Source organism: Squalius cephalus (genome assembly GCF_949319135.1).
Source record: "Squalius cephalus genome assembly, chromosome: 12".
Taxonomy (NCBI): Eukaryota; Metazoa; Chordata; class Actinopteri; order Cypriniformes; family Leuciscidae; genus Squalius; species Squalius cephalus.
The window spans coordinates 36,082,378-36,095,238 of NC_137133.1; the positions used below are offsets into that span (position 1 = coordinate 36,082,378).

Genomic DNA, 12,861 nt, shown 5'->3' on the forward strand with positions numbered 1-12,861 from the left:
ATTGAGATTTTTCTAGATTTGTACCAAACAGCGTTTCAGTTGTCCATGTATGACTCAAGACTCCTTTAAATACTGTGAATCTGCTCATGTTGAGCTTCACGTTGAATTACAGTTTTTCTCATTCACTTTGGTACATTTCTCAACTCATCCTTAGTGCATTTTTCAAAACAATTCGTACAAACAAACATTTGCACACAATGGATTACCGGCAAAAGCCAAATCTTTAGTTCATCTTTCAAATGTAAGTATTTATGTCAATGAACAGATCAGTTCCATCAGAATGACAAGTCCTTGTTTCATTAGTCACAAGATAGTCAAAATGTTCAGTCATTTTGTCAATATAACGGTGTACTCCGTCAGTATTGCCCAATGTAAACTATGGCTGCAGTTACTGTATTGAAAATGCTCAAGGCTGCACTTCTGTGTGGCATATATACATTTTAAACACAAAAAAAGTTACATTAGAATATCTCACATTATCTCAAATGACCACATCATCTCGAAACTCAGATCCCTGTAGAGCAGTGGTTCTCAACTCCAGTCCTCGGGACCCGCTGCTCTGCACATTTTGTACGTCTCCCTTATTTAACACACCTGAATCAGATCATCAGCTCGTTAAGAGAGACTCCATGAACTGAACTGAGTGTGTCAGATAAGAGAGACATACAAAATGTGCAGAGCAGCGGGTCCCGAGGACTGGAGTTGAGAACCACTGCTGTAGAGGGTCTGTAAGAAGGCGAGGAAATGCTGTGTTTTATGGCCCTGTAAGGGGAATATGAGTTAGCACACAGGGATATTCCCTGGCAAATCAACAGTAGTTCTGTGGCGATGACTCTTCAACCATGTCTTCTGATTTGACTCAGGTTGAAGCCAGATAGCCTCGTCCACGAACATCATGTTGTGAGATGGTTTACTCGACTCCAATTCCATTATACGCTATAACTCGGAACTCAAAATTAGTTTTATGAATTACATGCATTTTCATTTTAGACCAGATACAGTTACACATTACATGTTCTTTCTCTTCTACAGCCATTGAAAATGCGTACAGGTCATGCTTGCTGTTCTATAGATCACTAAAATGTTGCTGTAAAGTAGTTAGTGCATGCACATAAAGTTTTACCAGTGCAAACTGGTACCGTAGCTCCTGCACTCATCATTCTTCTCCAAACCTGTTTTATAAATAGATATATACTATGGGGGCGATTATTTTCAGGGAAACAAACGGATAAAGTAGTTCCAGGCAGGTTTTGACCGCTTTACAGTTCTATATCACTTCGCCAAATGATTTCAGTGATTTAAAATGTCCTTACAGCCGACAACAGCAGAAGAACCAAAACCCACAACGACTCTGACCAAGCAAATAAATAGTAAACAATAGGATAAAAATGACCATTTCCATGTTTTTGCCACAAAATAACGTTTTATTATGTACAGAATTCACTTTTTCTCTCCAGTTCAAACACACACACTCGCACAGATCTTGTTGTCAGCGCTGCTCTGACGATTTTATCAGTAAAATAGTTTAGAAACTTAAAAGCTTAATGATATTTCTCACTAGCGAGGTAATAACGGCCCTGTTCTTGAAGCAGATAAACTTGCAGTTTCACTATTAGTAGTGAGATTCTGCTGCCGAACACTGTTGAGAGACGCACAGACTGAGGTAATTCTAATCCCTCCCTAAAACGCTCTAAAATGAATTCGCAATGGAGGCGTGGGATGAAATGCGTTAGAAATAGGCTTTATGCCCAGCTCCACTACTTCCTGAACTTCAGCCAGCTCCTTTGTTTCCTGTCTGCCATTATTGGACAAACTGATTAATCCAGGTGTGCCTGACCTCAGTAACAATAATCAGACGCACCTGGATTAATCAGTTTGTCCAATAATGGCAGACAGGAAACAAAGGAGCTGGCTGAAGTTCAGGAAGTAGTGGAGCTGGGCATAAAGCCTATTAGTCCCACACATAAGAGCGTTATGTCTTGAGTTGAAATACATCATCTGAACAATGTTTAGAGGTGTGGTGACCATAGTATAAGCAGTAAATAATCATGCAAGGGTAATGATGCTGAAATACTGAATTCTGGATTCATGTCTCATTCCTGTTGTTTTTCAATGTAGGGCTCAGAGACTTTAAAATAAGATAAATAGATGTATTACTCAATAATACAAGGTACAAATATGCTTTTATATTTCACTTGAAAAATCTGTTTTCATACAAGCTAAAAATATTGGACTCATCGAAAGAGCAACTTCTCTAATCGATTAACCAGCCTGCGCGTTCTCTGTGTTATTGTCCGCCCGTGCGGCAGATGGCGCTGTCAGACGGTCACGCGCACTGTTTGTTTTGATGTGAAACAGTTTTGTTCACACGTCCACGTGTTGGTGTTGAGTTGTACGATCGCAAAGCGTGTATTGAAAAGGATATTACTTGTTTTCACAGTCTTCATAATACGGCCAAGAGGAAAGCAAGTCTCCGTAAAGCAGTGAGCCATGGATGACTCAGAGGCTAATGATTTCTCAGAGGATGAAAGGATACATCGGGAACTGCTTGAATCGCCCGTTAACTTACACTTTTATAAGAACGACAAAGGTGATGTTCTGGAGATATCATATTAACTTGTTGTTTATGTGGTAAAAGCAGCTCAATCCCATTGATTTGTTTTGTATTGTGCAGGTGTTCACACAGAGATCTTCTTCCTCAAGTCGAACAGAAAGTGTCTGAAGCGGATCAGAGATGCGATGCTGCTTCATAACTGGCAGGAGGCTGCGGTTTATTACAACTCTTACATTCAGGCACTGGAGGCCAGGAATAGCATTCAAGTGCATCCAACGGCTTCTGAGGTACAACAGCCCTTTAAACTCTGTCAAGTCGACTTATGAGCTGCTTAGAGACATGTTATGAAATCAATATTAAAATGTTTCATTCAGTTTTCTTGCTTTGATTAAACATTACATATGTATTATTGTGTCATTCCATGTCAAATCAGCCAAATGTCTGAAACTTTCCCAGTTCAAATTTTTTATTTTGTTCATATTTTCTCTGAATGAAGACAAACATAAAGTGATGAAACCCCAAATATTAAATGTTATGGTTGTATATTTATTGAATAATCCACTATTTTGCAGACGGTGTCAAAATGACAGTTTTCTAATGTGATTTTATGCCAAATTATAGGCGGGGTAAAAAATGACTTTAGAAAGATGGCATCATCATTACTTTATTTATACATAGAGATATTATTTAAATCTGTTTACTTTTACAATCGTTGTTGCATTATAAGTATGCATTATAAGCCATCTTTCTAAAGTCATTTTTACCCCCCTGTAATTTGGCTCCAAATCTCATGTGTAAATTTTAATTTTGACCCCCTCTTCAAAATATCGGATTACTTAGTAAATATACATTCATGACATTTAATTTTTGGCTTTCTTCTTCAAAATTTTTAGCCTGGGACCTCAGGTTGATTTGACACTGAATGACCCTATTGTGACACTGTTCATTGCATACGTAGCCTGTCACATAATGTTGCCTCTAAGCAACAAACAGATTTAATTAATTCCTCATGACCTACAAATAATTTATTTCACTTAGCATGTTTTAAATTGAAGTTTACCCACTAACAATTGTGAATCATATTGTTGATGGTTTGAAGTTAGTGCCCAGGTTATAGTTAGATGGATAGATAGACAGATGGAAAGATTGATTAATTGACTAATCCCATGAGGATAATTGTTAAAAAAAAATGTTGTTTAACTAATTTCTGACTCTTTTTAAAAGGAATATTAAAAATGTCTTTGGATAGAAATGTCTGGTGTTTTAATGGTTTCATAGAAAAATACAAAATCATTAAAATAAATTAAACAACATGAAAACTGCCGAAGTTTACTAACTAATAATGGTGAATTATATTTTTGATTGGTTGAAATTAATGTTTTCTTTTATTGGGTTATTTAGTCATCCTTTGCACTACTTTGCCATATTATGAGCTTGCAAAGTTAATAGAAGTGGGTTATTACCAGTTTTTGTTCAATATTATTTAATTAAATAAAAATGTAAGTATAAAGGAATTGGATGCGTACTTGCTTTTTTTAGGCAATGCATTTTTCTTATCATAAAACCATGAAATTAGTTTTGGCCTGACTCGTTTATTTGTTTGTATTTTCCTGTTGGATCCTCCTATTTTGTTTTTGTTGCTGTCGTGTGTGTTTGCTACTGTACGGATGATGTGTTTCTCTGCTGACTGCATAATTCTGTCCATCAGATCACATGGAGAATAGGCACAGAAATTCTGCGTCATCTCCCTAACGCCACGGCTGAAGATTTCAACGCTGTATATGAACAGTTGAAAAACAATGGAGTCAAAAACTTCCCAAAGGTATGCACTGCATTAAGAAGCCCAAACCTCCCCTTTACAACATTTACACTGCATTCAAGGCATGCATTTTAATCAGTATGTCATGTGAATGTTGTAGATCTGTTTGGAGCATTGCCTTCATCTCCTACTGAACGGGCAGATGGAAGAAGCCAAGCGGCAGCTGTCTGTCGGAGAGAGCTGGAGATACGGCAACTTCTCGATTGCTCAGGGTGACACCAAAAAGCTCATCCGTGCGTACAGCGGTTTCCTAGATTACTTGAACTGGTGTAAGAAGAAGTCTTCTACAGCTGGAACCGGTAGGAAGATATTTTATCTGAGTTATGTGAAACAATTAACTGACTATAAAAAATGGGTCTCCTAGCATCTATATTTAATGATGAAACAAGTGTTCCCATTCAATCAGTCACGTTCAATGATACTGACATACTAGGTTATAGCCACCTTTGAGTGGAAACAAAATGAGCCAATGGATTTGGCCAATGAGATTTGCATGCCGAGCCACTCTTACCCGGAAAGATGCATAGATCAGATGAATAGGCCAGGATGAAAAATACACAAATATCTGACCAACAGTCCAAACAGAATGAGCAGCGGCCAGCAGAGTAAACGTGAAGTAGGTAGAGCAGTCCCTCATCAGGTGGGTACAACGAGCAATCCGCGTCGAACTGCATCTCGAATGCCACACAACCCGAATGACTCCAGGACTGCAAACGGGAACTCCCGACGGCGACGGCAACCACGCCACAAAATCCTCCCGACAAAGATGCTTTGTCCACAGCAACCACACTACAAACGCGGTCAGGTAGGCAGGCCGGTGGAATCAGGTAGGCCGGATGAAGCACCACAACAAGCGGCAGAGTGGAACACACCACCTCCACGCACCAGCGGCAATCACAGAAATCCAATCGCAGTTGAAATCCATCAGTTAAAGACACTTAAAAGTCCATTTTTATAAGTGTAAAAACACATTTTAAATAAGAAGACAAGACCAAAACAGTCAAACAAGCCCCAGTGTGAAGTGGCAGCCAAATACGCACAGCGTACTCATTTCTTTTTAAAGATGTCCTTCTGTCTGTGTTTCTGGATGCGGCCGTTTCCTGGCTTCATCTGACGGCCACGATCGCTGTCTCGCATGTCTGGGCCGAGAGCATGCTGAGAAAGTGTTCGTGGATGGTTTATGATCTCTCTGTGAGAGCATGACCATGTTGTCATTGCAGTCGCAACTCTCCTTTGCTAAGGTACAAGTCCCCTCTGTTGTCAGCCAGCCCGCTGCCGCTTCTCATAGCAGAGCCGTGGGTCTGGTTAACACCTTGGGGTTACATTGGGATCTCTTTCACCGAGCAAGTCTCCATGGACCTCCTACTCCTCTTGCGTGCCAGCTGCCGAGTGATGCCGCAGGTCGCTCTCGTGGGGGACCTTGTGTGTCATTCAGTGCTCTGGATGAAGAGCAATCAAATCAATCAACTTTTATTTATATAGCACAATAAAAGCAACAGTAGTTGGCCATTGTGCTGTACAACAGGATAAATATCTAAAAAAACAAGAAAGACTGCAAATCAAATTATAAAGGGAGTTTACATCGGAAACACCAATCAGAAAATTCAACCTTAAAATCAAGGACAGTTGTAAGCCTTTGAAAAGAGGCCGGTTTTTAACTTCTTAGGGAGATCAGATGTCAGTCGCTGCATGGGAGAGGGGAACCCTCCACCTGCCCCGAGCGCTCGCGGTTGGATGATTGGTTCCCTGGGTGCGGCCCAGGGTTCACAGCTGCCTTTCCACCCCAGTGCCTTTCTTCCCAAAAATGCATGAGGAGTTTCAGAAGTAGTGGAAGGCACCTTTTACTGGCCAAAGCCGCTCTGCAGCCTCCTCCACTCTCACTGCCCAGTGTAAATTAAATATAGCGTAATATTCAAACAAATTTGTTTTTTCATTCAAGTAGACCTAATGGTTCGTTTTATTTAGCCAAATTTGTGTCGTCTGTAATAATATTTATATTATTAGGCCCATTTATTCGTTTAATTTTTGTGTGTATGGAAGCCAATTTAAATTTTAATCGTGCGCGTTGCGCAAAAGTTCACTTATCTGGCCTTATAGTTAATTTACTTTTAAAAAATGTATGTATATTTTTGTTTATATAATTTTTATTTATATTATTAGGCCCATTTATTCGTTTAATTTTACAGGACTTTTTGTGTAGGCTATATTCCTTTTTACATAGGCCTGTAATTTGAAATAAAACATTTCTATTTGAAAAATGTTGTTGTCACTCAGTTCTTTAGGAGGTAAGGCTGTGGTCTAAGCTATAAGTGATAAACATGTAGATTTTTTTCCCTTTTTTGGAGCGAGCGGGGGGCGATTTGAGTGGAGCGCGAAGCAAACCTCGTTGAGCGCTGAGCGATAATGAGCGGAGCGGCCTGATGTAGCTTTGAGCGGGGGAGCGGAGGGGTGAACAGTTCCGTGAGCGATGAGCGGAGATTCTCACCGCTCCACTCCGCTCACATGCTCTGGCTGCAGCTCCTCTCTTCCCAGTCTGTCAGTAACCCTCTGTTTACTTCCTGTCTCTATGAAGCTCCTCCTTCCAAAAAACACAGTGTGCTCTGATTGGTTGGCTGGACCAGAGTGTTGTGATTGGTCAAGTGCTTTGCACGTGGTAGGGAAATGTCCCACCTCTTACCATAACTGTGATTTCAACACACTACTAACTAACTCAACCAGGCCCGCCCCTTTATTCTACGTATTAATTATTTAAATGAGGAATATTGTGACGTGTTCATTCTCTGAAGAAAACTCAAGACTACCATGGAGGCGTTTCATGGAGTTCAGAAACACTGACACTGATATAGAGAATAACTCCCACAGGACGGACTTTGAGCTTTTTCATGCTTAAACAGCAACATTACACACTAAAGAAAGCTGAACATGTCAAAAAGTATCATAGGTCCTCTTTAAGATTTTCTTTCTTTCTTTAGAAATCATTCTAATATGCTGATTTGCTGCTCAAGAAACATTTCATTGTTGAAAATGGTTGTGCTGCTTCATATTTTTGTGGAAACCATGTTACTTTAAATTTTTCAAAATACTTTGAATAGAAAGTTCAAAATAACAGCATTTACTTGAAACAGAAATGTATGTAACGTTACAAATGTCTGTACTGTCACTTTTGATCAGTTTAATGCATTCTTGTCCATGTGTCTGGTATCAGATGAGGCGAGCCGTAACCAAGAGATGCACAGCTACTTCAGATATGCTTCTGTGGCCCTGAAGGACATCATCAGTCAGCCTGGAGTCTGGGACCCTTTTGTGTTGAGTTACATTAATGTGAGACACTATCTTACCTTGTGCAATTTGACGATTTTCTGTTTAAAGGGTTTGTTTAGACCCAAACTCTTTGGACCACAAAAGCAGATTTGTTTGAAGAATCTTCACACAGCATTGTACAATCAAACAAGCTCCAAAAATGCTTCATAAAAATAAACAATATATTCCTAGTCTTCTTAGGCCATGTGATGTATTTTTGTGTGCGAAACAGACTGAAATAAGTTGTATTTTAGTTAAATGTACATGCACACATTAGATTTTGTGAGTACATAACCGCTTACTTTTCAGTCTATTTGTTACACAAAACCATAATATTATTTAGAAGACTTGGAATATAATCCACAAATCATATGGACTATTTTAATATTTTTATTTGCTTCTATTTCTTCACAATGTACATGCGTTTGGGATTTTTTTCTCTTCTGCTCACCAAGGCTGCATTTATTTGATCAAAAATACAGTAAAAACAGCTAAATATTAATGATCAGCATCATTACTCCAGTCTTCAGTGTCACATGATCCTTTATAGATCATTCTAATATTTATTTATTTGATATTAATTTGAAATAGAAATGTTTTGTAACATTATAAATGTCTTTGCTGTCACTTGATCAGTTTAATGTGTCATTGCTGAATAAAAGTATTCTTTATAAAAAAAATTGACTGAACCCAAACTTGTAAACAGAAAGTAAGACAGTAACTCATATAGGTGTGGATTGATTAAGTTGTTTTAAGCATTATCTAATGCTGTCAATATGTATCATCCGCTGCAGATGCTGGAGTTTTACAACGATGAGGACGGCGCTCTGCACATTTTGAAGAATTACGCTTACAACAAGGATTTCCCAATCAATCCCAATGCTCATGTGTACCTGTACCAGTTCCTCAAGAGACACAATGCTCCAGATGCCAAACTCATCGGTGCATTAAGGGTATGAAATGGTTCTGCCTATCAGATATAAAGTTTATAAAGTTTCTGATTAAAATTATTAATTTATTCTGGTTTCTTTTGCTCAGATTCTGCGTTCTTTAGTCCCGAGTCATGAGCTGATGCTGGATCTCTGCTCTCTCCTGCTGGGCACCAGTACGTATGAAAACTAGACATTTCTGATTGGTTTTTAGCATGTTGCTGTGTGGTTATAAAGATGTTCTGGGTTGCTCAAGGGTTTTATTTGCTAGTTTCATCACCCAACAGTAACTGTAATGTAAAACAGCCATGATTTAAATCAGTTTATTTATTTTTTTCCCAGGTCTCATGAGCGATCTAGAAGAAGCTCTCACCGTTTCAATGGACCTTCTGGAGTTTTCCAGTTGGAAATGTGACATGAAGGCTTGGTCCTGTCTTCTGAACATTATAAAGTTACTCAAACAGAAGTAAGTTTTGGTAAATGAGAAAAGCCTCTAATATACATTACTAAAAGTAGCTTTAGAAAATATATTTGATCCAACATAGAATTTATTACACAAACTTTTAAGCTTCAACGTCAATGAGTAAATAATGACAGAATTGTTTTGGGGGGGGGGGGGTGAACTATACCTTTAATATTTTTTTTAGAAATATGAAAGTTATTAAAATCTTTTAAATATTAAAATCAATAATACTCTAAATAAGAAACTAAAACTGGCAGTAGGTGGCAGTAAATGTCTAAATTGAGTAAGTCATTGAATCATTCATTCTTTCGATTCGTTCAAGCGACTGATTCATTCAGGAATTAAGTAAACGGCTCTCTTTATGAATGAGTCATTGAATCAGTGATTCACCTGATTAATTTCCCACGAGGCCTTGAAATCCTTGAAAGTTTGTGAATCTGAAAAGAAAAAAAAAATTCAAGACCCTGGAAAGTTTATAGAAGGCGCTCAAGGCATGTTTTTCTTGATTGGTTTTCCCTGAAGAGTTATATGTGGTTGTTAAAAGCGAAAGTATTAGAGTGACGCACGATCATTGCGTTTTACCATGAAATGAGAGTTCTGTCTTTATTAAAATCAACACATTAATGATATATATCTCATCCACCCCCTTCTTGAACTGCCACCTTATCGTGGTGGAGGGGTTTGAGTACCCGAATGATCCTAGGAGCTATGTTGTCCGGGGCTATATGCTTCTGGTAGGGTCTCCCAAGGCAAACAGGTCCTAGGTGACGGGTCAGACTAAGAGCGGTTCATAAACCCTTTGCGTTACAAGCAAAAACGAGGACCGTGACGTCGTCCGGCATGGTGCAGCCGGGGCCCCAACCCTGGAGCCTCCCCCCATGGGGCCCGGCCAGGCTCACCACCTGCAGGAGGGACCGTAAGGGGCCGGTGAATAGTGGCCCCGACAACCCGATCCCTGGAGACGGAAACTAGCTTAAGTGACGTGGAACGTCACCTCACTGGCGAGGAAGGAGACTAGAGATAGTCGGGCTCACCTCCACGCACGGCTTGGGCTCTGGAACCACACACCTTGAGAGATGATGGACTGTCTACCACTCTGGAGTTGCCCATGGTGAGAGGCGGCGGGCTGGTGTGGGTTTGCTTATAGCTCCCCAGCTCAGACGCCATGTGTTGGAGTTCACCCCGGTGAACGAGAGGGTCGCTTCCCTTTCCCATGCCGTCAAGCTGAAGAAGGAGTCCTATCGGGCCTGGCTGGCTTGTGGGACTCCTGAGGCAGCTGATGGGTACCGGCAGGCCAAGCGGACTGCAGCCCTGGTGGTTGTGGAGGCAAAAAAAATCGAGCTTGGGAGGAGTTCGGTGAGGCCATGGAGAAGGACTATCGGCTGGCCTCGAAGAGATTCTGGCAAACCATCCAGCACCTCAGGAGAGGGAAGCAGTGTCCTACCAACACTGTTTACAGTGACCTCAACTGGGGATATCGTCGGACGGTGGAAGGAATACTTTGAGGATCTCCTCAATCCCACCGACACGTCTTACATCGAGGAAGCAGAGGCCGAGGGCTCGGAGGTAAACTCGTCCATCACCCAAGCTAAAGTCACCGAGGTTGACAAGAAGCTGCGAACAGTGCGGTTTTCGTCCCGGTCGTGGAACACTGGACCAGCTCTATACCCTCTACAGGGTGCTGGAGGGTTCATGGGAATTTGCCCAACCAGTCCACATGTGCTTGGATTTGGAGAAGGCATTCGACCATGTCCCTCGTGGTGGCCTGTGGAGGGTGCTCTGGGAGTATGGGGTCCGGGGCCCTTTGCTAAGGGCTGTCCGGTCCCTGTACGACCGGAGCAGGAGCTTGGTTCGCATTGCCGGCAGTAAGTCAGACTTGTTCCCGGTGCATGTTGGACTCCGGCAGGGCTGCCCTATGTCACCGGTTCTGTTTATAATTTTTATGGACAGAATTTCAGGGGCCGGAGGGTGTCCGGTTTGGGGACCACACGATTTCGTCTCTGCTCTTTGCGGATGATGTTGTCGTGCTGGCCCCATCAGACCAGGACCTCCAGCATGCACTGGGACGGTTTGCAGCCGAGTGTGAAGCGGCTGGGATGAGAATCAGCACCTCCAACCGAGGCCATAGTTCTCAGTCGGAAAAGGGTGGTTTGCCCGCTTCAGGTTGGTGGAGAGTTCCTGCCTCAAGTGGAGGAGTTCAAGTTCTTGTATCTTGTTCATGAATGAGGGAAGGATGGAACAGGAGATTGACAGACGGATCGGTGCAGCTTCTGCAGTAATGCGGTCGATGTACCGGTCTGTCGTGGTGAAGAAGGAGCTGAGCTGCAAGGCGAAGCTCTCGATTTACCGGTCAATCTACGTTCCTACTCTCACCTATGGTCATGACCGAAAGGATAAGATCCCAGATACAGGCAGCCAAAATGAGCTTTCTCCGCAGGGTGGCTGGGCGCTCCCTTAGAGATAGGGTGAGGAGCTCGGTCACTCCAGTGCTACCAAATAATAAAAGGTTCAAATTTTTTTTCCTCCAAGCCCTGGAGTGTGTTTAGGAAATGTCCTGGCCCTGACTATAACCTCAAGTTTCAACACACTACTAACTAACTCAACCAGGCACCGCCCCTTTATTCTGCGTATGAATTATTTTAATGAGGAATATTGTGACGTGTTCGTTCCCGGAAGAAAACTCAATGGAGGCGTTTCAGGGAGTTCAGAAACACTGATATAGAGAATAACTCCCTTTTTCAGGCTCAAACTGCAACATATTGAAAGATGAACGTGTGAAAAAGCATCATCCTCTCTAATGTTTCTTCTGATGTTGATTTGTACTAATTTAGAAAGCGCAAGGAGTTTGTATTGAAGGAATGGGAGGCCAGGCGATCGCTGTGGTTCTCCTTTCACTTCAGAGTCCATTTCGCCAGGATAGACATGGTGGAGAACGCCAATCTTCTGCAGATCAAGGATAACGTTTTAAAGGTTCTAGGGGAATACTGTAAGTACATGATTATCCTTTTGATTATCTCAAGATAAAATGATCAAGTTTCCATTCAGTGTCCTCCGTAGAACCAGAACAGAAACCTTTGGGTCTCAATCTGTAGTGTGTGTTCAGACCATTCCTGACATATTTAATAAGTTCCTGAACATTTTGTTTTCTGTTCACAGTTTTAGAGTACAGAAGATACGCTGCAAACTTAAAGAGAAAATCTGAAAGTAAAACAAAAGAATACGAATTCAGGGAGAGGAAGAAAAGGAAGGTAAACATGGAGAAGGAAGAAGAGAAGAAAAAGATGGAGAAGGAAAAAAAGAAGAAAAGGATGAAGACCAAGAATTCCAAGTAAAATATATAATAAACATGTAAAATTTAGATGTTTTTTAGATTTGTATCAGACAACGTTATAGTTGTCCATGTATGACACAAGACTCTTTCTTTATATACTGTGTATCTGCTCATGTTGAGCTTCGATTTTTTATTAAAATAATGGAAATGCAGTGAACTTAATGATGTCAGTCTTGATTGTGACCAGCAGGGAGCGCAAATGCTGCATTTCTGAAGCCTGTATGTGTGTGTGTGTGTGTGTATATATATATATATATATATATATATATAAAATATATTTGAATTAATTTAAAATAAAAACAAGACCTATAAATATTTATAAATTATATACAATGGTGTTAATTATGGCAGAAAATGTGTATGTATGTTTTAGGATGTAAACACGAGTAACTTGGTATTAATTGTATCAAAAACAAAATTTTAAGCTAACAGTACATTACCTGACTAAGTAATTTATAGTTTAAG

General features: G+C 40.7%; 1 protein-coding gene across 1 annotated transcript; it reads left to right on the plus strand.

Annotated features, from left to right (window-relative positions):
- Nucleotides 1-2,314: 2,314 nt before the first annotated feature.
- Nucleotides 2,315-12,632, plus strand: LOC307168272 (TATA box-binding protein-associated factor RNA polymerase I subunit A-like). Its single transcript, XM_079888036.1, has 10 exons — nucleotides 2,315-2,590; nucleotides 2,675-2,841; nucleotides 4,263-4,376; nucleotides 4,474-4,672; nucleotides 7,579-7,694; nucleotides 8,468-8,626; nucleotides 8,712-8,778; nucleotides 8,945-9,068; nucleotides 11,897-12,051; nucleotides 12,222-12,632. The coding sequence occupies exons 1-10, from the start codon at nucleotides 2,491-2,493 to the stop codon at nucleotides 12,395-12,397; spliced, it is 1,377 nt and encodes a 458-aa protein (XP_079744162.1). The 5' UTR covers nucleotides 2,315-2,490; the 3' UTR covers nucleotides 12,398-12,632.
- The last annotated feature ends 229 nt before the right edge of the window (nucleotides 12,633-12,861 follow it).

Bases quoted from the DNA above. Each gene is read 5' to 3' on its own strand.
- LOC307168272 (XM_079888036.1), top strand. From the start codon at position 2,491: ATGGATGACTCAGAGGCTAATGATTTCTCAGAGGATGAAAGGATACAT. The intron at 2,842-4,262 runs GTACAACAGCCC...TCTGTCCATCAG, and splicing joins TGCATCCAACGGCTTCTGAG to ATCACATGGAGAATAGGCAC. The intron at 4,673-7,578 runs GTAGGAAGATAT...GTCTGGTATCAG, and splicing joins GTCTTCTACAGCTGGAACCG to ATGAGGCGAGCCGTAACCAA.